The sequence below is a fragment of the Pezoporus flaviventris genome, unplaced genomic scaffold (assembly GCF_033815535.1).
Source record: "Pezoporus flaviventris isolate CSIRO_AGI_PZ_B2104156 unplaced genomic scaffold, CSIRO_AGI_Pfla_v1 ptg000072l, whole genome shotgun sequence".
In the NCBI taxonomy this organism is placed as follows: domain Eukaryota; kingdom Metazoa; phylum Chordata; class Aves; order Psittaciformes; family Psittacidae; genus Pezoporus; species Pezoporus flaviventris.
In genome coordinates this window covers 4,764,663-4,789,378 of record NW_026892620.1, presented here as the reverse complement: position 1 = coordinate 4,789,378, position 24,716 = coordinate 4,764,663, and the positions used below count along the sequence as shown (strand labels likewise).

General features: G+C 37.4%; 1 protein-coding gene across 6 annotated transcripts in view; it reads left to right on the top strand.

The window, feature by feature from the left end:
• MYO16 (myosin XVI) overlaps positions 1 to 24,409 on the top strand; it is a 381,803-nt gene extending 357,394 nt beyond the window's left edge. For 5 of the 6 annotated variants that reach the window (XM_061472784.1, XM_061472779.1, XM_061472778.1 and 2 more), the window contains 3 exons: positions 4,910 to 5,068; positions 10,053 to 10,144; positions 24,022 to 24,409. In XM_061472784.1, the coding sequence (XP_061328768.1) occupies positions 4,910 to 5,068; positions 10,053 to 10,144; positions 24,022 to 24,255 (485 nt within the window). In that variant the 3' untranslated portion in view covers positions 24,256 to 24,409. Of the gene's footprint in view, positions 1 to 4,909; positions 5,069 to 10,052; positions 10,145 to 11,756; positions 11,854 to 24,021 lie in introns of those variants that run through there. The other variant, XM_061472782.1, reaches the window with a different exon arrangement.
• The last annotated feature ends 307 nt before the right edge of the window (positions 24,410 to 24,716 follow it).

Genomic DNA, 24,716 nt, shown 5'->3' with positions numbered 1-24,716 from the left:
TTTTTAATGAGTTTTCAGTCAGACTGTAAATGAGCACTAAATGTTAAAAGGAGAAATACTTGAAAAAAGAACACATGGAGACAGATATACATCATGGGTATACCTACTTTTAAAGAAGGAAGAGCAAAACCAAGGGCTTTGGCAGAAAAGAAAAATACAAACCAAGCAGGTGAATTACTGTTGAGCCTTTAACATGATGGTTTTCCGCGTCTTGGATTTGATTCCACCAAAATGCTGGTATTAGTCATTGATTTATACTTTTAGACTTTATTAAATAGGCTACATATATAATTTTCTTACAAAATTAATAGTTCCTCAAAATGTCTCTGTAGTGCACTTTAATCTGTCATCTGAATAGAAGCTATACTGGCCTATTTCATAATTTGGTGATAATATTAATTCAGCCGAAATACTACTTATGAAGTAAATAAGATGTTTGGAATCCTACATTTTATCTTTGAGAAAAAAAGGGCTTTATAATAGGATATTTGGAAGTCATAGCTCAATTAAAAGATTTGAAGTTATTCTTTTGACAAAAAGTTATATCCTGTAGACTTTCAGTGCATTGGGTTTCTTTCAAGAGCAAGATAATGACTGAACAAGGAAAATAAAAAGCAGATCTATTAAATGATTTCCATGATTGCCATACTCCTACTTTTCTTTCCAAAAGTAAGTGACAGTTCAGTCTGTCCTGTGCCTTGTAACTTTATCATGAGTCTTAAACTCAGTCTCTTCTAGGGGCTCTGAGAATAACAAGCGCATAAAGATTTTGTGAGCTGCCTCTTTTGCATACTTTTACACTTTTCAAGTAATGTTGATGTAATTAATTATTGGTTTGTTGGAATACAGAGCTTGCTTGTAAGGAAATAATTGTTACACTTTGATTTGTCATACTCTGATTAAAAGCACTGTACTTGTGATTGCTTCCAGCTAGTAACTGTGCTGCAGTTGAGGGGCAAATTATGCCTCCAGTCCAATCATCCATACATTCTTGTAGTCCATATATATCCTCATTAACTGCAATATTAGAGCAGAATTTGACTGAGTCAGAGGTATCTTTTTGGAAAAGTCAGTTTACCAAAATAATAATCCACATGCTGTTGACTATTGCAGAGTCTGTAAGTTTTCACTTAAAGCTTGTATTCCTTTTATAATCATGAACTTCCACCGTGATTTTACATTTGATACCTCTCCGTAGCAAGCGTCTCACAAGTAGGTATGGATGACTCTTCAAGTAACGTTTATTACTAGCTGGGAAGTGTTGAGATGCTGTTACTTTAAAAAAAAACAAAAAGTTTAAACCTGTTGAAGAATCCATCCATCTGATGAGAACTGCGGAGCACAAGTCTGAACAAAAACATTCAGCTTGTTGGGTGAAGATGCTCAACTGTAGGAACCATGATTTTGTCTTTTCCCATCTCCTAAAGTATTTCTAATAGTTTCAGAAAGTTGATAAAGGGTGAGAGAGCAGTGCACATCTGTCTCTGCAGCGACTCACAGCAGCAGGGGGAATTTAACGTGTTGCTGAACAGGAGCTGGCAGTGTGCCCTGGCAACAGATGGCCAGCAGTATCTAGGGTTGCATCAGCAAGAGCACAGACAGGAACACGGGCAGGGGCTGTCACCTGTGCCCAGCAGGGCAACAAGTTACATCAGGCATGAGCTGAAATGAGAGGAGTTTAGGCTGGCTATGGAAACCTTTCCCCACAAGGACAGGCAAGGCAGCAGGCAGGCAGAGGGACAGGCTGCCCAGCAGATGGGCAGACTCCATCCTTGAGGGGGTTCCACGACTGGCTGGGCAAAGTCCTGAGCAACCCTGGCTTTACCTCACTGCTAGCCCTGCTTGGAGCAGCAGTGCACAAGGGATCTCCTGGGGTCCCTTACAACATAAATTATCCAGTGATCCTAGGTAAGTTTTGCAATAGTGGGGCAGGATGCTGGTTACCCCTGACTAAAGCATCCTCTTGTTACACTATTTATAGAAAAGATTTTCTTAAGAAACTCACCCGTTTTGTAAAAACTGCATAATAAATGAACAGTACTTGTTTGCTAGGGATACACTATGGCTTCTCCAGGGGTCTCTTCGAAGATAGCCAACATGAGAGGTTATATTTTTTCCATAGACTCACATGAGTTGCTCCAGTGAGGAGCTGAAGATAACTATAGATAGGAAATTAGCACAAGTACCTTTATATAATCCAGATTATTTGGAAAACAAAACAAAACCCAAAACATAGGCTTCTTTCTCACCCCCAAGATTAATTAAATAAGGCACTGTGAAGTGTATTTTCTCTATCTAGAAACTAAAGGTGTAAATTTCTTACAATGACTGAATAAAGCAAGTGTGATAATAGATTTCTACCTAGATAACTGTCTCAAAACATATGCTGCATATCTGTCCATTATTTGTCTCTACCAATTTAAGATGATATTTTAGCTCAATAGTAGCTAGCCACAATTATTTGTAGTATTTTATCTTACACATCTAAAGGAGAAAAGATAACCTATTTTTTTCAGAGCCCTTTATGAATGCCATGAAAAGATATCAATGTACCTATGAAACAAAAGGCTTCTGCAAATAGGAATGCAAGAAAAAGTCTTTCTACTTGCACATTCTCAAATGAATTGCAGATGTCAGGCAAATCAATAAATCTTTCAGCTATCAAGAAAAATAAGGATCCCAGCCACTTTCCCCAAAGACTCTTTATGTAAAAGGTGACACAATAATTATGTAGGTGGATTATGATCTATAGGCAAGCTCACTGACTATTAACATCTAAAAGTGACATTTCCTTTTCAGACAAATTTGAGCTGCAAAGATGCATTTTGCACTCAGCTTGCTTGTACAAAAGCTAAATCAGGCATGCTCTTATAATTGTCCTGTATGCATTTTCCAGCTCAGACTCTGATTCTGCCACCTCTCCCAAGTCAGTTGCTGTGTGTAGAGCTGGCCTAATTTTTTTAATGAAGAGACATTTGCCTAAATAGGCAGTTTATGAAACTGCCACTGAAACACTCCAATCACATCTGGCAAAAGATAATGATCAGGGAATGAGGGAGCAAAAAAAAAATATTGCAATGTTTTATTCTGACACTGTGGGAATGAAATTTTTGACTTTTCAAGACAGCATTTCTGTTAGAAGAGGAAATGTTAAGAAAGAGTCAGAGTTCGATAACTGAAAGCTAAACAAAAATAAGAAAGCCCTTTTCACTGAAATGAAACCTTTCATGTTAATCAGAATGGATGTATTGGTTTTGTTTCATTAATTCATTTTTAAAATGTTGGTACTTTTTAAACGAGGTGTTGGTTTTTGTTTTTTTTTTCAGTTCAGGCATAAATATGAAAAATTAACCATAGAGTTAACATTAGGTTTGAAAATCTGCAGGCAAAGTCCTGTTCCTGGTGAAAAAAACTTTTTTCCTGTTTACTTGAAAAATGCTCATGTGCTCAAGACTCATAAAAATATTCTGTCTCTGGGAGAGCTGAGGATGTCATTGGCAATATGGACAAACATTGTAATGTTGGATTTAGTAGCTAGCATTTTGACCTCCATTAGTTATTGCTGTCATTATGACAAAGCTTAAATGGACACAACCAAAATAAAAGAATAGTTCTTTGAGGGCTGTCATGGAAGAAAAACATCCATTTTTGAGTGCTAAATGAGGGCCTCTGCACCCAGGCCAGCCATAATATGTCAGTCCCACAGGTAAGGTTAGCTCTCAGAGAGGGTGGACAGAGTTAGAAAAACTGAAATGGAGTTAAACAAAGAGGACTGAATTCAGCTTTGTCTTCCATGAAACAAACCTGATTACGGCAATGAAAGAGTATGCATATGTGTTCATCACTAAATGAAAAAAAAACACGGAAAAGAGAGAGAAATCCATCAAACAATGCATAGCCTTGTCAGTGCAGCGTTTCACGCAGTTTCATCAGCCCTGCCACACGGGTGGAGTGGGGATAGCCAGAGATACCAGAATTGAAGTTGGGGTCCCTCCTACCATCCTCATCTGCTCCAAACTTGCCTCTGGCCCCCAAACTCCAGTGAGGAGCACTGCTCAGGCACAGCTGATGGCTAAGCCCTGTTTTTCATGGTGCACTGGGCTTACAAAGCCAGGCAAGCTCAAAGCCAGCTCCAGGCACTTTGTTGTGAGCTTTTCTGCTCTGCATAGTTGTGCCATCAGTCAGAGGGTGAAGAAGAGAAAGGTTTTGCCCTTCTCTTTGAAGAAATGCATGTGCATTGTACATCGCTCAGGAACTCCTACAGCATCAGAGCTCCTCTTGATGTCTTGAAGAAATTTAACTAAAAGGCTATGACATGAAAACCTGGAACTTTATAGAAAATGACAATTGGTGGCTGGAGAGCCCTGAGGCAGGGTAAATAATGGCCTCAGGGAGACTCTGCTGGGAGGAATCTTCCTACATAAGGTTTCATATCAAAAGCCATTTTTTTTTCTTGTAGGAGGAGGTAAGAGAAAAAAATAAACCCATGTTATAGCTGTTGCTAATATCAACTAATGCAATTGTGAAACGCATTGCCGTGGAGATTGCAGCGGTTACATGAGCCCCTGTGAAATAGGGTGTAAAATAGAGGCAATACAAACGTTTGTTTAGTTTTATTAGCTGATATTTGTGTGAAAAGAAACAGTACAAATGAAATGTTGTTCATGCCTTTCACTTCCATAAACTTTAAATGTCTGTAAGTGGAACACTAGCAAAAAAAAAAAAACAAACCCAAAAACACCCTGGAAAAATCACTGACTTAAGCTTTCTACATTTTCACTGGACTTGTGAATTTAGTCATTTTAATTAAATTAATTTGATAATTTGTTTTTCTCTGTGTTAGTTTTTTCTACTTTCATGTGAAAGCCACTAGTTAATAGAAAGCTGACGGGCTTTTTCTCTCTGTCAGGTGCTGAAACTAATCTGAACTTAAGGAGCAGGGAAGAACCAAACACATCAGATACTGGATCAGAAACCCAGGATAAAAATGCAAACAGCCATGGAACTCAGTCATCTAATCCACTCTCCAGTACTGTGACTGCTGAAAATGGAAATTCAGTATCAAATGGTAAGCAGTTTTTAATCCCAAAGCTCTTCTAACATAAAATTGCTGAAGTGTTTCCTTGAAAGAGCTTTTTAAGATATAGTCAAGTTGGAATATTCTGAGTGGTGAAATATGTGTGTTTCTGGAACTGGCTTAACTTAGTATGTGTGAACTGATAAGCCCCTCTCCAATAAAAGGTGAATGTGAAGAAAATGAAACAGCCTCTGTTGAGGAATTTGTAATTACCCCAGCTCCAAGCCTGTAAATAGCCTAAGGCATGGAGGACTGAGACTTGAGATTTCTGATCCTGTAGTCAATACAGATGGGACAGAAAATGGAAAATCAGGGTCTCTATTTGCTACCAGGCCCTTACTAGTGAATGACAATTTTTTTATCATTGCAACAAGATGATCAAAATGGTGCAAGAGCAGTGACAGAAAGAATGAAAATTTTCAGTGTCCTAAAAACATAGATGCTAAGGATGTAACGCTGCTGTTTAGAATTTTAATAGAAGTTACTTTTTCATTTCATATAATGTTTTATATAATATTTATATAATGTTTAGTTTAGTTTTCTTTAGTTTAATGTTAGGAGTAACACCTTTCTACATCTCTGTGCTATCTGTGACCTTTTTGACACAAATCTTCCACACCTACCAGAGTTTTTAGTCTGAAAGAAAAAGCTTTTTTTGCTGTTTCTTGTCCAAACACAAAGAGTAATAATGATAAAACCTGTAATAACCTTTTATGTTACAATGCTGAAATCTGCAAGACAAATGCAGCAGGTAAAAGTTCGGTGAAATTTGTTGTCATTTCTGACTAGTACCTAATAGAATGTGGATGAATGGGACATTATGTGAAATAATGTATCAATCATTAAGTGAAATATTTCAATATGACAACTATAATCATAGAATCATAGAATGGTTAGGGTTGGAAAGGACCTTAAGATGATCTGACAGAAATGGGGCATGTCACCAGGACACAAGCTACATGCTGTTGAGCACAGAGCCTTACATCTTGCCTTTCATGGTGATGCAAGCCTCTTTCACACTGTAGCAGCCTGTGTATCAAGTGGAGCTAATTAGTAGATCGAGCCCATGTGTGAATGCAGAATCATGAAGTTAAAAGGTTTGGGAATGATGTGTCACTACAATTGCAAAGACCCAGAGACTGTGGAGGGTGTGGTGGATGTTGGAGGCCAGGAGGTGCAGGGTCACAAGTTCCTGGGTATCAAAGCCTATGAGATTGGAGGTTCTCTGGAACCTCAGAACCTCATATAGATGTCCAGTAATCTAGATCTCAGTATCTGAGAGATTTATCTGAGAACAAGGCAGAAATGGGACACAGAAAGTGTAGGAAAAAGATCAGGGATTGATTGTGGGATCTTCCTTTGAAGCAATATAGAGAAGGAATTACAGAGAGTAAGTGATTAAAGGCTTGGGTTTCCAGTTTGAATCTAGGTACTGCTTGGGACAAGGCTATATTCTTGATCATGTTAAAAAAAAAAAAATAATCCAGAATTAATTTCTTTAACCTAACTTTTCCATTTATATTGAATCATATTCATTGCTATGTTTTCAATACTACAGTATCACAGTATCACAGTATGCTAGAGATTGGAAGGGACCTCGAAAGATCATCTAGTCCAATCCCCCTGCCGGAGCAGGAACACCTAGATAATGTTACACAGGAATGCGTCCAGGCGGGTTTTGAATGTCTCCAGGGAAGGAGACTCCACAACCTCCCTGGGCAGCCTGTTCCAGTGTTCCGTCACCCTCACTGAGAAGAAGTTTCTTCTCAAATTTAAGTGGAACCTCTTGTGTTCCAGTTTGTACCCATTACCCCTTGTCCTATCATTGTTTGCCACTGAGTAGAGCCTGGCTCCATCCTCATGACACTCCCCCTTTATATATTTATAGACACTTATAAGGTCACACCTCAGTCTCCTCTTCTCCAAACTATAGAGACCCAGCTCCCTCAGTCTTTCCTCATAAGGGAGATGCTCCACTCCCTTAATCATCTTTGTTGCCCTGCGCTGGACTCTCTCCAGCAGGTCCCTGTCCTTCTTGAACTGAGGGGCCCAGAACTGGACACAATATTCCAGATGGGGTCTCACCAGGGCAGAGTAGAGGGGAAAGAGGACATCTCTCGACCTACTAACCACCCCCCTTCTAATACACCCCAGGATGCCATTGGCCTTCTTAGCCACAAGGGCACAGTGTTGGCTCAAAACATAGTTGCAGTAGTAAGGTTAGCAAGCATAATTTTGAACCCCCCCCCAAAAAAACAAAAAAAGCAAAAAAAAACCCTAAAGCTCTGAATTAGACTTTTTTGGTAACTTGAGAATAGTTGCAAGAAAGCCCAGTCCAGATGGTGCAACTTGTGCTCCAGCCAGAACCCCTGATTAACTTAGTGTTCATGTAGTTCTGCCCTTGCTAAACTGAAGCTTCCAACCTTGTGCTGAATTAAGGAAGGTCTTATTCAGTGCACACCTGTGGTATCCTAATATTTACTTAGGTGCATGTAAAGGAAAACTCTCAGAATGTAATCAGCTGCTCCATTTATCTTTCCAGACTCCACTGAACCTCTGCTTGCCATGTCTGTGATGATGTGCTGTTGCTGTACATGGAAACTTTACTTATTTGATAAGACCTCTTATCAAAGCACTTTTCATAGAAATAAACAGAAAATCATTGGTAACCTTATTCTTAGTTCAAGGCTGTCATGGACAGTAGATCCTAAAATGTATTAATATAGTGCAAAAGCAATATCTTTTTCAAAACATGCTGCTGGCATAGGAAAGTGTTTTCATTCATTTGTGGTGGTCTAGAATCATGCAAATATTTTACAATATATATTTTATTTGAATTAAATAACGCCTACTTTTTATTGTTTGAAAAAAAAGGGGGTTGGTTGAAACTAGATGATCTTAAGGTCATTTCCAACCCTAACTATTACATGATTCTATGATTCTATTTGTTTTGTTTTGACAATCCTGGATTCTTAGAGGGAAGTTTATTTCAAGCATTCTGCTTGTCCAAAAATATGTGATTTTGCTGAGGGAGAATTTTAAGTTGGAGGACAATTAATTTAATACAGGTAAGAAAGGAATACATATATTTTACAAACCTAGTATACTGGAAACCTTGAACATCAGACCTTGCTCCAGTACATACCTAATATCATGGAGCAGCTTCAAAGAGTGATAACTCCACCACAAAGCAACACATAGTTCAAATCATGGAGAGAACAGGGTCAGACTTCCTCTTTGCACAAGGCAGAAAAGGACTGAAATGCTGGATTCTCACCAGATCTGACCTGGCTCCTGAGTTGCAAGCACGGATTCCATCTTCTTCACTGCCTGTGTGCCTATGTGTCCCCAGAGGAATTTGAGATGATTTGAAGCTGTAGAAAAAGATCATCCATGTTTATGAGTACTTTACGTAAGCTTTATTCAGAATAACGGAAAACCCAGCTGTCCCTAGTTAGAAAGCTATGGAGATGCATCATTATAAGGGGGGAGCTAAAAGCAGAGTAGAGAGGCCAAAAAGGAATAAGGATCATTCATTCTCTTTAAAATTTTTGTTTTATTTCTCTTGCAAAGTTATGTTATTTTATGGGATTGTTCATGCAGTCTATATTTTCATGAGTTAAATCAGTAACCATGTAAGAGTTAATGCTCATTTGTCAAAATAAAAAATTATTAAAACCCCTTTTTTAATACAGAAAATAGGAGTTTTGAAGTCAATCCTGTTTCACAGTGTTTCTGTGCCAGTTTCTTGATTGAACAAGAAACTGAACATGAACGTGAAACAGAATTATGTTTTTCGTGCAGTACATAATCCCATTAGTAGTTTGTGATTCATTGCATTTGAACTTTATTTCCATTATAATTCTCTGTGTGTTGTGTGTAATACGCAAACAGTAGGGCATGCCTCATTTTTTGTTATCTTAGAGTTACATATCTAGGCTCAGAGTCACCTTACCTAGTTTTAGGTTCTACAGAAGGTAGATGTCTGGTCTAATCAAATTCTTCAGATGTTATCCATTTCTAGTTAGTAAATCTCAGGTGATCTACTGAAAGCACTTCAGCTTGCGTATCTCTTGCTAGGATGAATCCTGTTCTCTTGGTGGCTAGCTTTGTTCAGTTGACTGAAGATAGTGATATGCTGTTTATGGATGCTGTAGTAGCGTGAAAATTTTGGATATATGCAATAAAAAGCAACGCCAAAATTTCTGGGTATCAGACCTACCATAGTGTCTTTCATTCTTCTTTGTGAGGGGCTTTATAATGCCTGTCATGGACTCGCTGTGTTTCTGCTTCTGCCTTTGCTTCTCCTTATTCCACCTTTAAGATCCTTTGTCGTGCTATGAGAATGATCTTCACACTCTGGCAAAAGTTATGGGGAAGCAGTGGCAGTGAGCCTCAGTCTAGGATGACTGTGCAGAGGTGTTTGTTTCTCTTAACAAGAGAAGGAAACTGCATGGCTCTTTTACACTAGATGAATGGTTTTTACACAGCTAAATTTTGGGCAGCTAATTCCCATGGAAAGTGCACAATAAATACAAGAATCACAAAAAACTCTGTACTGAGGAGCTGAAGTTGTAAGTCCTGGACCTACTATCAACTTCCTGTGTAACCTAGAGACATTAGAGAGCAGACCACAGGCCTGTTTTTCATTCTGTTTGCTTTGCTTCTGTGATGAAAAGGAGCCAGGAATTTCTGCATTGCAGGAGGAATCCCTGGCCAGCATGGTAGTGTGTTATTTGTAGGCTCTTTCAGTACAGTTGCTCCTTCTATAAACCAGCATGCATATCTATGAAGCTTTTCATACTTGGTGAACCATAATTGTTCTAGTTTCAGTAAGCATGGAAATAGTAAATATCCAGGCAAACGTGTGATTTTATCACTCTTTTTTAATAAAACATGGAGGACTTTTGACTCTTATGCTGAAATCAGCCAATGCATAAATGGCAGATTGTAAATTAGTATTGCTCTTCTTTAGGTTTACCAGAGGAAAATGAATATTCAAGACTGTCAGCCAGCAATACAGCAGGCTCATCAGTTCAAAGACACAGGGAGAGCCACACTAGTCAGGTAAATATTTCATTGATGTAATGTAATGTAATGTAAGTAAAAGAGAAAAATATTATGGTATCTGCATGTTGAAATTTGTGTGTTGGCACTGAAAAATGGAGATTTCTTTTACAGGTTTGTGTTGAGCTAAGGACAGTAATGAATTTACTCTTAACTTTCTGCTTGGAGGATAAACACCCTGAAAGGTCCTATAGTAGAGTTCAAATTTTATGAAACTTGCTGGTTGTGAAGATGCTATTTTCAGGCAGGAAATATGTCTCTTCACCCTGAGAGGACCAAGATGTTATCTCTTTCAAGATATTCATTCATACCAGAAAGAGTTGCATGATAATGAGCATCAGAGAATAAACGTATCATTATATCATCCTTTTGTATACAAAAGCAGTGAAGACTTAGAGGTGTATTATCTCCACATCAGTATAATGGATGAGGATATGGGATTATGAAGGTGACTGGAGGCAGTGTTTCCAATTGTCTCTGTTAATTTTTTTAATGATCAACCAAATACTTATTAGGCATGAAGGTGCCCAAAGAACACTGTCCAGTGAACGAAAAATCTAAGTCCCAGACCTTGCTCCAGTTTTGTTCCAAACCTCACAGATTTTTGTCTCTCACAGTGAGACAGTTTTGTCCTGGAGAACCTTTAAAGCTCTGTTGCTAAAAATCTTGCAAGGAGGATCATGTTTAAATTACTACATGGAGAGTTAAATGAACTGGGTATAGGGGAGCCATCATCTTCTCATTTTTGCAAATGGAAACTGTATCCTTATGTGAAATTAGTCTGCAAAAATTAAATGCTTTATTTTAGAAACAAGTCTTTAACAATTTACAAACCTGTAATTTTGATTTTTCTAAAACTGCTTGCCAAAAGTTGAACAGAATTTCAATTCAGGACTTTGAAATGTCACTTTTCAGTAAACAGATGTTTTGCCAAAGTGCTTCACAAATTTTTAAAATAGATTCCATGCCATGTACTCAAAATTACATGCAGGGACAACCTTTAAATGCAAGCTCAATAAGAACTGTGACAAGTTTAGAGAAGAAACATGCAGTTCTGTGATTTTTGATACAATTGCCTTAATGAATAAACATCTTCCAAAATGGTGTTGCCAAAAGAAAGAGAAACAAATCTTCCTCCCACAAAAAGAAAAAAAAAAAATTATGTCTGTGCTCACAGAGCTGAATTCTTACTGTAAAAAGCATTCCTCACCATTTCCAAGCATGGCATATATTTGAAAATGATTGGTTTTAATTACAGTTGACATTTCTTAGCATGCTGCTGGTGACTCTAACAGCATACAACCCTATTGTAAAAGGCTTTGCCAGGCTTCACTCCAGTAACCTTATCACTTCAAAGTAATTTTTACGCAGATGTATGAAATAGGACAGATTGTTTCACAGATCTGTGAAGGTACTGATTAACTAATTGCTTTTGGGAAAGAAACATACACTGGGTCCTTGAATTTCTTGGCATACACTCTGTCATTTCAGCTAAAGGAAACTGGTTCATTAGCTTTCAGGGACTTCTAATATTTATGGGTTGGGTTTTTTTTACTATCTATATGCTAGTTTCTTACTGAAGTGACAGGAGTTAATTTCATTTTTGTCACAGGATCTCAAGGCTCATATACATCCAACTAAAGTTTAGGCATTGTGGCTTACAATGCCGTCATGTTGTCACATCAGGTGATAACTACCTGCATCACTGCAAACCTACTCACTTCAGAGAGCAAAGTCTTCAGCTCAATATCTGTCAACATGGATCATAAAGATCAAACTTTTAACAGTTTTGGAAGCAATTATCAAGTATAAAACATCATGCAGATATGAACTCAGCAACTTGACTTATCACCACTACAGTAAAGTCTGCTGAAAATGAAAAAGGAAGGTTCACCATTGGTGATAAATGCTACATTCTTAGTGCAATTATTACATAAAGGTCAGTTTTTATCAGAATGAAAAAGGAAAAAACAATTAAAATACTAAAAAAAATATTTCTCATTTGGAATTCTCATTTTATTCTCATTCTCATTTTACGGAATAAAATTCTACTTTCTCCTGCTAACAAAAAGGTGAAGAGTATTAAATATAAAGTTTGATTTTTTGCCTCATCAGAAATGAATGAACTTACATCAAAAGGAAAAGGTCTTGCATGTAAGAAGAACAACAAAAAATGTTTTTTTTTAAACTAATACTTTTTCCTTTAAATTGTTCTTTCTCTGTACAGTTGTAGATTTCCAAGTGATTACAATCTGTAGGTTGTAAGTACCACATAAAAATTTAAAGAACCTAACATCTGATACAACACTAGCATGATTTTCATCCTCAATGAAGATGAAAACTGAATCATGAATTTGGGGGTCAAGCCAGTTATCAAGAAGTTTAATGAGCTTTAGTTTGTTTGGATAGTAGATCTTTAAGAATGTTTTGTTAGCAAAGAGCTACACATATTTTCACCAACCCAGCACACCAGCCTCCACACATTTTGTGCTTTCCTTGTAAACCAAAACATTCTAGTCAAGGAAGTCTTCAAAATGTAAACTATGAATGTATGCTAAAATGGTACTGCAAGAAACAATATCCTAATCTACCCTTACAAAATACCCTACTTTGCCCTTAGCAACTCAGCTCACATGCATCAGCTGCAAGGACTGCATCTAACTCAGCTTCTACAAGAAACCTTTTGATAGCTATGATGCACCTCTTGCTCCCTGAACAGCAGAAAACTAGGAAGCTTAGTTTTCCAAACTTGTTTTAGAATTGCTAATATAAAATTATTTAAATGCTTATTGTTTCAAGTTGCTTCAGGGATTTGTTTAAACAGTTAAGGACTTCCAAATGTGCTCTCGTTTGTAGTCTTGTATTCTTATCCCATCATTTCCTTCCAGAAACAGAGAAACCACCAAAATAGAAGTGATGTTTCTTCTGGTCAATTGTGTCATAATCTTGCTTAGGTAGAAAATTTTATTATGACTGTCATTTCTGTTCAGTCACACTCCAGGAAGTGATCTCAAAGCATATGGGAGAGTCCACAAATGTTGAAATTGCTTAGAGGGGTCTAAAGCCCAAAACCTCCTCTAAAATAAAAAAGCTTTATAAAATAATATCTCTCTGTTGGTTTACATTAAGCATTTCTCACTTCCTTAGTCAGTCCAATGGGCTCTGTTCTCTAGGCGGTATTTATTTCTTTCATTGTTCTTGATAGCTCCTATGTGTATGTTTAACAGGTAGAGCATAAAGGCTGTTGAAATATGTAAGTTGCTTTCAGCAACAGCAGCAAAATGAAATAAAGCCAGCAAAAGCAAGACTGTATCTTTAGCACCTCACACAAAAGCTAAGTGGCCCTGTCGTATTCTTTTTCAGAGATCCAGGACTGTTGTTTTTTTTTTATATTTTTGGTAAAAAATATTTTAAAGTTGTTATTAACATTCACTACAAAGTGGGATGTGGTGTGAGAAAGATAGAGTGGAATGAAGAAAAGCAGGCCAGCTAAAACATTCCTTGTTTCTTATGTGGGCAGCAAGAAACAACATGGTCTATTTGTAACAGGATGAGATGGACAACCTGGAGATAATGAACAGATGGGAAGTGAGGGGCAGATTAAAGACTAGAGTAATAATAAGTGTGTGTGTGGGGCGCGAGTGGGGAGTGAAACAGGACCAGATAAAGGATGATTCAGAGAAGTAAGGCTGGAGGAAGAATAAAATTACTGAGAGAGAAGGAAAATAATAAAATGGAACAGGGGATCTAGAAAGAGGAAAGAAGACAGAGCCAGAGAGAAGAAAAAAAGTAATACGGAGATGCAAGGAAAGCAACTAAAAGGAAGATTAAAAAAAAAAAAAAAAAGAACCAAGGCAGAGCATATGATGGTGGAGTAAAAAGCCTAAGGAATAAAAAAGTCTGTGTGATGTTTCAAATACGATATTCATCTTCATACACATATCAATGTGATGGTTTATGTTCCATAAAATAAAAATAATTGCAATAATCCACTTACATTTATAAGGTGTTTTCTACGCAAGTTCGTTTGCAACCATAGTCTGAAGATTCAGGCATGTGAGACGAAAAGTATAAAATTTCCCACTAAAAGGTGCAAAGCCTCTTTGTGCAATTTGGCTTTCTAATGGCTGAATGTTGGCTTATTTGTAATCAGATGATGTCACTACATCCTATGGACAGGACACAAATAAGCGAGCAGCTTGGCATCCTAGTAGGTTAAGTAATATGAGGCATATGGTACACATCCTGACATAAGATTTTGGTTGCCTTCTTTTGAAACATGTTTTATCTGTCACATGCTCAAAGAGGTAAGATAAAAAATGATTGTTACTTTTTCACATATTGTTATATTAAAAAATCTGCACTTACCTCTTCTGTTTTGTTTAAATCCCATAGTGCAGGTTGGCAGATTACAGTAATATAGAAGCCAACATCTGACAATGAAAAGTTGGAAATGTCTTTTCATATTTGTGAAGAATATATTTATTGTTTCATTACAGCTTAAGCCATAGCTCTTATTTTGTGAAATCTCATTTCTTTCAGCAGCCTCTTCCCTCAGAAAGAGCTGCATATTCATTATAGTTTCAAGGGCTTTCTTTGTTCCTACTTGTTTTAATATTTGTTGCCAATCACTTCTTTTGTTGACTGTTCAAAAGTTTGAGAAAATGAATAGTCAAGAATGCAGTGTGTTGCTACCTCCCGCCCTTTGTCACAGTTCTAACCACTGTGCTGTAAGAGTCGTTATTAATGTCTGTCATGTTTGCCTATTAGCCGGAAGTAATCTTTGATCATCTTTGAAGCAAAATGTAGCAACCAAGTCTGGTGTTATAAAAAAAATCACTAATGCCATTGTGAACACGTAGCATAAAGAACATAGAATGTTACATACTGTCATTGATCTGAATCAGTATATTCCCCTGAATTGTGTTTTGTTTATTGTTTTGACAGTAGTGTCAAAGAATTCTTTTTGTGATAATCACATACAGACAAAAATCAGGTCTTATAAAACAGTGCAGCTTTATTTTTAGAAAACTTACAGTCAAAAACATGTGCCTTAGAGATTAACTGGTACAAGGTAGCACATAGCATAAATTCATTGATAGGTGCCATATCTTATGTTTCTGTATCAAGGGGTCTCTTCAGCAAGTATGTCCTAGATTGGACTGCTGTGACCTCCAAAAGGAAATGAAGAGATTGTCCTTTTTGAACCAGGAGATGCAACAGTTAGCTCCCTACACATTTGAGGCCCCTTTTCTGCCTCCGCTGCTTCATCCTCACTGCATTTTCTCCTGGTAGAAGGATGCGATTGTTGAGGAGAAGAGAACAAAACCTCCTGGGCATCTCTGTGCACTCCCTAAGCTCAGGTGTTTGGCTAAAGTGTGTTGTTATTCCCCTTGGTGTGCCGCAATGGCCAATGGGTCACCTCAAAAGGCTGGTTCAAATTTGAGTTCAATGGGAATGTGGTCTGCTACCGCACTGATAGCACCTGGAGAGTAATTTCACTTACAGCTTAGTCTTAAGTGCCTGGTGTGAGAGAGAATAAATTGTTCCCTCTGCCCTTCATTCTCTTGCTGTCACACACTGCCACATACATGTAGATCAGCAGAGATGTAGACTGCTAACAGACTATAAATTAACTGGTGTTTGCCCCTAGTATTGTTTGACCATAAATGTAGTGTTTTTAAACAAGAAAGTATAATGCACAACATTAGCAAATATGAGTTCATGTTTGTTTTTTGTAATTGCTTCAAAAGCATTGTGGCAAACTTAATCTCTAACTGATCAAGTAAAATATCTCCATTAGTATCACAAAGCAGCAGTGATTAATTAAGTAGAAACATGATTCAGGTTTTTCTGATTTTTTTTTAATTAGATTATGCACAAGATGGTATCAGCATTGTTATGTCAGCTACAATAATGATTTGTTTTCAGAATTCTATCTTAAGAAAAGCACAGTTGCTGTCCTGAATATAATCTTTTTGTCAAGTGTCAGAGGTGAATTAGGAGAATGCTCTGAAGGTTTTAAAGAGCATCGTGTTGTCTGTTTTATTTGGAAACAGAAATATTATCTTAGACAAAAAAAAACCAACAGTGTATTTCAATATTCATTGATGTTTTAATCACTCTGAGAGGGTATCATTTTGTAGTTGATATCAGAAATCCAGAGTTGAAAGAAACTCAGTCAAAACAAATAAAGAAATAATTGAAACCCACAAGATACAAATAAGTAAATAAAATACACCCTTTTTTGAATGTATAGGCTTGTCCAACTGTATTCCCAGCTCATGTACTCAGTCCCCAATATGTGTGCTGTCATATTTTATTGAGCATTGTCTGCTTTGTTGTAATACTTTGTGACAGATTATACATTACAGCTATACACAGGATTTGTGTACTGATTTTATTTTTAAAAGATATAATATCTTTTTTGATTGCTGAAATACCACCAAGGTGTATGGAAGATGATTAGCCTAACTAATTGAGAATATTGTGGACCCAGGCATGTTACTACTTCACTGAAGGAAAAGTACAAAAGTTCAGAAGACCAAGCTCTACTTTTGCAATTAAAATGTATTCCTTGAAAAAAAAAAAAACACCACAAAAAACAACGCAGAAACAAACCACCCAGTGGCAGGCTGTGGTGGCAACAGCCTGAACCTGTGGATGCCCCATCACTGGCAGTGTTCTAGGCCAGGCTGGATGGGGCTTTGAGCAACCTGGTATAGCAGAAGGTGTCCCTGCCCATGGCAGGGTGTTCAGAACTAGATGATCTTTAAGGTCCCTTCCAACCCAACCCATTCTATGCTTCTGTAAGTACCCCAAGAGCCTGAGAGAAAATCAGACAACTTACACCATAAATAGAATGGCAGTCAGGTGAAGAATATAAGATATTTTTCTGGAAAATGCTTTCAAAAGCCAAACCAAGGCAAAGAGTAGAATTTTTATTTTTTTTTTAGGAGTAAGCTTGGGAATTTTCCAAATGCCATGTGGTAGCAGAGGGCTGGGCTTGACAATCAAAGATGCCTCTGCCAGTGTGGTCTGACACCAGAATATCCTGCTTCCAGCATTGCCCCATGACTGATGTTTAGAAGAAAATTAAATCTGTCCATCAAAATGAAAAATGCTTGTCAGAAGGGAAAGCATTTATTCCTGACTTCTGTGGTGATCTGATGTTATTCAGAAATGCAGTCACTTTTTAGTTTTATTTTAAATACGAAGTTACTTCTAAGATTATTCACAATTAATAAATATCAGCAGTTATAGCTCTCTTTGGTGTGTCATCTATAGAATACCTGCTCTAAAGGTACTTTATTCTTTTGGTGTAATAAGAAATTTTATCTAAGAGAGAAAAAAATATGTTCTTGTTTAGAACAAAGCTAATGAAATATATATGTATCAGTTATGTTTGACACTATTTAAGATGGCATACCTCCTTCAGAGCAATTCCAGATCTGCACCAGACACAGCACCTGTCTTTTTTGCCAGTTTCCCCTTTCCAGTAAACCAATTTGCCATCCATTTGGAGAGTTTTATCTTTGGAGACTGTAAGGTTGCTCCAACACGAAGAAAAGCCATCAGCAGTTTAAAAGAACGATTAACTAAAATTCCTTTATTGTTGCATGTTACATATGAAGTTATCATGAGGAGTGAGTGTGCATTTGCAAATAAATGCATATCCCAGCATTCAGAAGACAGTAACATGAATCAGCTTGGATCCCAGTGGTACACTTGTATTTGAAGATTTTTAATTGGAATTTTGAAGCATGTAAACTCATTTATCATAGCTGCTTTCTATTCTCTGCTAGGGTTTTACATGGCCAATGCAGGTTTCCCGGTCAAACAGAAATTTACATATTGATTTGATTTATGTTGAATGCTTGCCTAGGCTTCTTGACACACCCTTGGTTTACTGTGCGCTTTTCCCTTGCATCTTTAAAAGAATATTGTATTGGTAAATAACATGTAGCCTGACATTTTTTTTTTTCTTGGCTCAGGAGCTGGTGGAAGAGCAGCTTAGATTTATGCTTCTTTGTAACATAGGAAAACCCCCAAATATATCCATTTAAACCTGAGAGGTCAGGGTTTTTAGAGGTTGCATTATGCCTGTCCTGTAGTTTGGAAAAAAGATGTGGTGTGTGTTTGGAAGCAGTCAGTGTAGGGGCTTATCACATGCAAAAAGAAAACGGAGAAGGATGAAGCCTTTAAAATGAGTTAGAAGCGTTTTTGTGGGAGAGATGCCTAGCTGTCACAGGTTGAATCAAAACATGTTGGTCTTGCTAATAATTACTTACAGTAAGAATTATTTCCAGGATTACTGAATGAAATTGTGTCATTAATTTTGAAGCAAGAGGTGAGAACATCCTGATCACTTCTGTATTTAAAACTGATGATATGCGGGTGTCCAACCATCTGAGGTTGGTGAACTGGTTTTGGGGGCTCTGATAAGGATAACTGTGGATCACCTATTGGCTGAAATTTGTTCTGCTTATATTTTTAGGCAGCGTACAAATTGAAAAAGATTAAAACCATGGGTTTTGACAAGGCAGTTCCATTTCTAAAATAATTTATAATCAACATTTTACATTTATTGCATAATTCACTTCTTTAGATCCTGATCAAATTTTAGAAAGGTAAAATCACTGCTGTTCTAGACTTAATCCCCATGGATTCCATGATGGGACCTCAACTTTACTAGCAATTTAAAACACTAATGGAAGAGAAACGTAATAATGCTGTAATAATTAATTGTGAGCATCTACTGACAGTTACTTTAAGGCACCAACATTGAGAAATCTATTGAAGAAAATAATTGGCAGTATTTCTCTGAAGCGAAAATACAGACTAGCTACCTCATGCAGATCTCAGGAGCACAGGTTTATACATTACAAATGTACTTAAATTGTGTTGTGTTTTAAAATTCTGCTTTTTTGTTGTGCTTATATGCCTGTATTCAGAAATTTTACTAAAACCTACAGAAGCAAATAAAACCAGAACTGTAATAAAACATGCAGAGCTGTCTTTTATGAGAAGCAAATTGTTTGTATGTTTTAGCATCCAAGAATGTAATTAAATATTAATTTTCATGTTCTGGTGAATTGTAGTAGAAAAATTAGTGTGATCACATACGACCAAAAAAAATTACTAATGTACAATGCACATATTTTTGAAAAAATAAACCATACATTTTATGAGGGAGAGGGCAAAGTGAGGTGAAATTCTAAAAAGAATGGACTAATGCAAATTAATAAATCTGTTTGACAGTTTAAAGAGTTCTTCAGACGTAGCTTGATGATTAAGCGTGTGTTCCATTTGACATACAAATAGACAACACAAGCTCCTTGTTACCTCTTAATGTTACAAAATATTATCTGTGAAGTTATAGCATTTGTTTTTTTTAATGCAGAATGAATTTCCTGAGATTCTAGAGCCAAGTCTCTGAATAACTCAAAATTAATTTTAAATGGGCCTGATCATTTTTTTACCTGGCATACCTTTTGTCACAAATGATTTAAAAATGTGAAACCTTCAACTTTCCATAATTAAAAACTTGGCTGATTTTTAATTAGCCTAAGAAATGAAACTATAATTAAAATTATTTATTGATTTACAGCAACTCATCTTGATTGTAGAACAGAGTTGAAATCCAGGATGTCTGCTTTAGTCTATAAAGTGAAATTTAGGCATAATTTAGAAGCTTAAATCCAGAAGGTAATTCAGGGGCTCTTTCTCAAATGACTATGCAATACTTAAATATGTATAACTCAGCAGGCAAAATCGTGCTCTTAAGATTTTCATGGCCACCAGCATACAACCAAAATGCTTTATCTCCACTATCTCTTGTGCACTAAACCCACAAGGGACTCACCCCTGAAGGATTTGCTTTAGCATACTAATCACCCATGGGCAGCACAAAGCACAGAAGCCAAAGTCCGTCTTCCTTGCATTTAGAGGCTACCTCTTGCAGTCATAGCACCCTCTCAGAATGTGGGACCTCAGCCTCTTCTTTAACCTGAGAGAAGTCAAATCCACATCTTCTGATTTCCCAATATGCTCTTACCTCTAGATAATGGTGGAAGTCCTTCCATGCATGTCCTGATGAAACCGAGCCATTGGTACTCTGTCACCAAGCAAAATCCCTAGTGCCAGGAGGAGAGGACTTGCTTCTATGGTCCTTCTGTGGTAGTTTGGGCTGTGAGGTGGGAGGAATAAATTCTGGGATCTCTTCCCTGGTCTGCTCATTACATATTTTTTAATTCATCTTGCCATATTTTGCAGTGGAAAATACGGATCTTGTTAAACTTCTGCAATCCATCGTAATTTCCAGTGAAAGCTTTGGTAACTCTTGCTCTTCTCTTGCACATGCTCTTCCCTTGTGTGTCACTATATTTGACACTTCAGCTTTTTTTGTTTGCACACTAAGGACTCTGGATACCAAACACAGTGGTGGTATTTCCACCAGATGGCAGGGCTGTTAAATGCTGGGTATTCAAATCCTATGTGCTTGTGTATGTCTAGACCACATACTGTGTTGTCCATGTACGACCGTTGACATTGAGTAGTAAGATCCTGGTCTACAGTTGGTACCATCTCTACTCCTTAATGGTTGAATTTGTTTGTTCATTGCTCATTGTAGAACTTCAAGGTCTGTAGTCTTAAAGTACTTATTCCCTACACACCTCATTCACACTTCACAAAATACCTTTTTGGGATATAGAACAATAATGAGGAAGCATAGCTTGCTGTTTTACATTGTGCTTCATGTAAAATTATTCAGCAAACCTTTTCTATAATGAATATGTATAATAAATCTTCAGCTTGTCACAGCTCTAATCATGAATGGAAAAGAGAAAAGATATCATATTATTCAAATAGATCTAATGAAAGGAACTGATTCATTTAAACCTCTGCCATTTCTTGTGCATTTCCCTCAATTTCATTCCCACTGCATTTCCATCATGTTTTTCATCCAGTTTGAAATATAAACTTTTTCCATCTTACTTAGCAGATCAATCTCGTAATGATTAAAGATTTAAGATATGTTTCCATCCTTCTTTAAAAAAAACAGAATAAAAGATGTACGCTTACTAGTGTACTGAACCAACATTTGTCCACTATACAGTGGAAAATGAGCTCTATAGTAAAACTGCTGACCCAACATTAATTTACAGCTTGCATAAGCAGGGTCAGTATAATAAAGCTTCTTCAGTGCTTATAAGCTATAAATAGGATGCATTTGTCAATTGCCTTGCCTAGGCAAAATGTACTTGCTTTCCACCCTGCACCTGTGTGCATTTATGTTTCTTAGAATAGCAGTGGCAATGTTTCTGTTCAAATACTTTGTCCATCTTTCAAAACTCAGAAGCCCCTCCATACTTCATTAGAGTCATGCTATCAAACTTTTGTCACCTGAGCACATCAATAATACAGTTTCAAAATACCTGTTTTCTTATAAATATACTGATCTACCAGTGGTCAGGCATGTCTTTTGATTATTTATCTCTGAAACTCTTTCATATGAAACTCTTGCAATGACAGTCTAAGACAGCTTGCTTTTTGTATGTTCCGGCACCTCTCTGAGAAGCATGCCTAATACAGGTTCATGAAATGCCTAAAATTAAATGCAAATAAGGTGTCTAAGTTGGGAAGACTGGATTCCAGTTTCCCAATTTTCTAAACTGGGTTATGCCCATAAGTTAAACCCACAAAAATCTATAGAAATTGGCCACAGTAAGCCCCTGTTCCTCCCAAACTATACACCTGTTCTGCAAGGTAAAATGACCTTACCTGTCTTTCTTGATAAAATATTTCCAGTTAAAAATTTTTCATTTTTCTTCTAATTTTTCCTACCCACAGTGGGAAAAAAAAAAAAAAAGGATGATGAAAAAATTCCTCTAACAATATCTGTGGAACATTTGATTCTCCTTTGAGTTGCTGAGATGGCCTGTTGAATTTTGTGTAAATGTAAAAGCAGAGTACAGTGCTGCTGTACTGCATAGGTGCTAAGGAGGTCTTAAAGGATAGTGAGATGGACTTCATAGCTGTGTGGACTTGTGCTGTTACAAGGGCTTCAAACTGGCTTGAACAAAAATAATCATTGGAACAGAAAAAATAAATGGGTGAGCACAGTTTCTCCTAGGTGGATTATGGATCTAGTACAGAACTGTTTGGCTGCTTCAAGATGAATTTTTAGTTTCAGGCCAACTGAAACTATATTTTGAGTTGTTAGTGTATTCTCTCAAGGGGCCAGCCACTGGTTCTAAGGATAATACTTATCTGTGACAAGTAGGAATACTAGTTCTAACCAGCAAAAGAGGTTATAGTTTCTTGGTTATGGCTATTTGTGTATTTACATTTAGGGGCAAAATTGTCCTATTCTGGCAGCTGCTGCTTGCTCTGTGTAAAGGAATATTTTGTGAGTATAACAGTATTATATGACGGCATTTTAAGATCAAGTTGTTAGAAACTTGGACTACTGTAGGCAATCTGTTTTGCGTGTTTCAGAGGATTGTGTTCATGTACCCTTTGCTGACATGGGATTTTTTTCCATTTGTTTCATTTTTGGTACCTGCTTCATATTTCAGTTTGGTGCTTTTCAGACATGAGATTGAAATAAAGCAATTCTAAATCATTAATTCTCTTCATTTTCAGTATAAAGAATTATGAATGGGGAGTAGAGTCAGTGACTTCAGCACAGTTTTAAACCCTTTTGGAGACAAGGTTGCTTCAAATTATTAACAGGGTTGTTTGATATGTTTTCTTTCAGCTCTAGTGGAGATAAGAGTATCTTTCCCTCAGCAAAAGTGTAGAACTTGAGTGCTTACCAACATGCATCTATTTATTTCTTTAGTTGTAAATATTAGAATGGGAGCACTCACAGCCACTCACCATCTAACATGGCTAAGCCAGGGCACACTGCAGCAGTCTCAGGGTTTCACACACCATTCTCGAATGTATGGATAAGCTTATAATGCTCCATGCTGCCCTTTGCAAATAATGGATGGAGAAAAGAATGTGGTTCCCTCCTCACAGAGGTCTTGGCAATACAAAACACCTCTCATGAGTTCAAGGGAAGTTTATTTTGCTGACAGTCATTATTGTTTAGACATCATTACACATGTCACTTGAAAAAGGAGATAAGAAAAATGGGACCTGAATGTGCCCTGCCCATAGGTTTATATACATGAGAAGAAGCAGAGGAGCCTGTATGAATTATCATTCAGCATGGATGCTGCCATTTTACACTGCCAGGAGAATAACTTTATCCACCTGTTCTGGAGTTCAAGGATTTCATGTTGAGAGAGAGGCAAGACACAATGGATAAAAAAAACAACTTGTTTATTACTATAGGAAAAGATAAGGAGGAAGAGCCAGCAAAGGGTAAAAGAAACAGTGATGGATATTTTTGGTGACTGTTTATCTTACCAACCCCAAAGACCACGTGATGACAATCAGGAAACCAGCTCTGAGAGACATCACCACAGTGCAAGGTGGCAGGCTCAACCTTAGCGGGTGTCCCCACAACACTGACCTGGGTGGTATGAGGATCTGCCTCCCAGCATTCCATGAGGCTCGGGCTTTTATACTAACAAAAATGCACACTCATTCTGACTCGGGGGGCCAGCCTATGTTGGAAGAAGCAGCCAGCAATATCTAGAAAGGTCTCCAAGGGTCAGGACTTTTCTGGGGAGTTCTAAAGTGGAACTTTCCAGATAGAAACTAAAGCTGGACTTTCCAGGGAGCAGCCAAAGCAGGACTCTCCAGGGAGGAGCCAAAGCGGGCAAACGGTGCTTTCCTATCTTTCTTTGTTTCACCATGGACCGTTATCTATTGTCCCTGACGCACCACCTTTTTCATTATTATTTTCTTCTCACTAACAGGTTATTCATCAGCTTAGACTTTCAGAGAATGAGAGTGTGGCTCTGCAAGAGCTTCTAGATTGGAGGAGAAAGCTGTGTGAAGAGAGAGAAGACTGGCAGCAAATCTTGCACAACACTGAGCAAAGAATCACAGCCCCACCTCCACCCCCTTGTAAAAAGCCAACGCTGCTTAAGAAGGTAGAAGATACCTCCTGCAACAGACTCTCTTCGGGCATATGGGATTCCACCATGTGATTCAGATATGTGTGTTTGTGGACTGTTAGGAATGAAACCATCTAAAGACTTCAATCTGCGCTATCAGCAAGTTCTCTTCCCTTCACAAAGTGTGCAGGGATTTTTTATAAGCACTCTTTCAAGAGCACAGGATGGAGGAGCTGTTTGTACATGTGTGTGTTTGTTCTTTTCATATATATACACATATACATCTGTGACTTTATATATGTATGCATGTGTGTATATATATATGGAGACAAACTGCGCTGTAAGTACCTAGTTTAAAAGTACAAGACAGTCACTTAGAGTTTTCCTGTGGACAGTGAAGAAACTCTGTTAAGCAAATGATGATGGGGAGAAGTGTCTGACAGGCATTTTAGAGAGATCAGGAAAGACTATGTGGACACTGTACAGCTGTTTTATATAGTACAAAAATATGATGTTTCTTGTTCCCTAATGAATGGTTTTATTATATTACATGT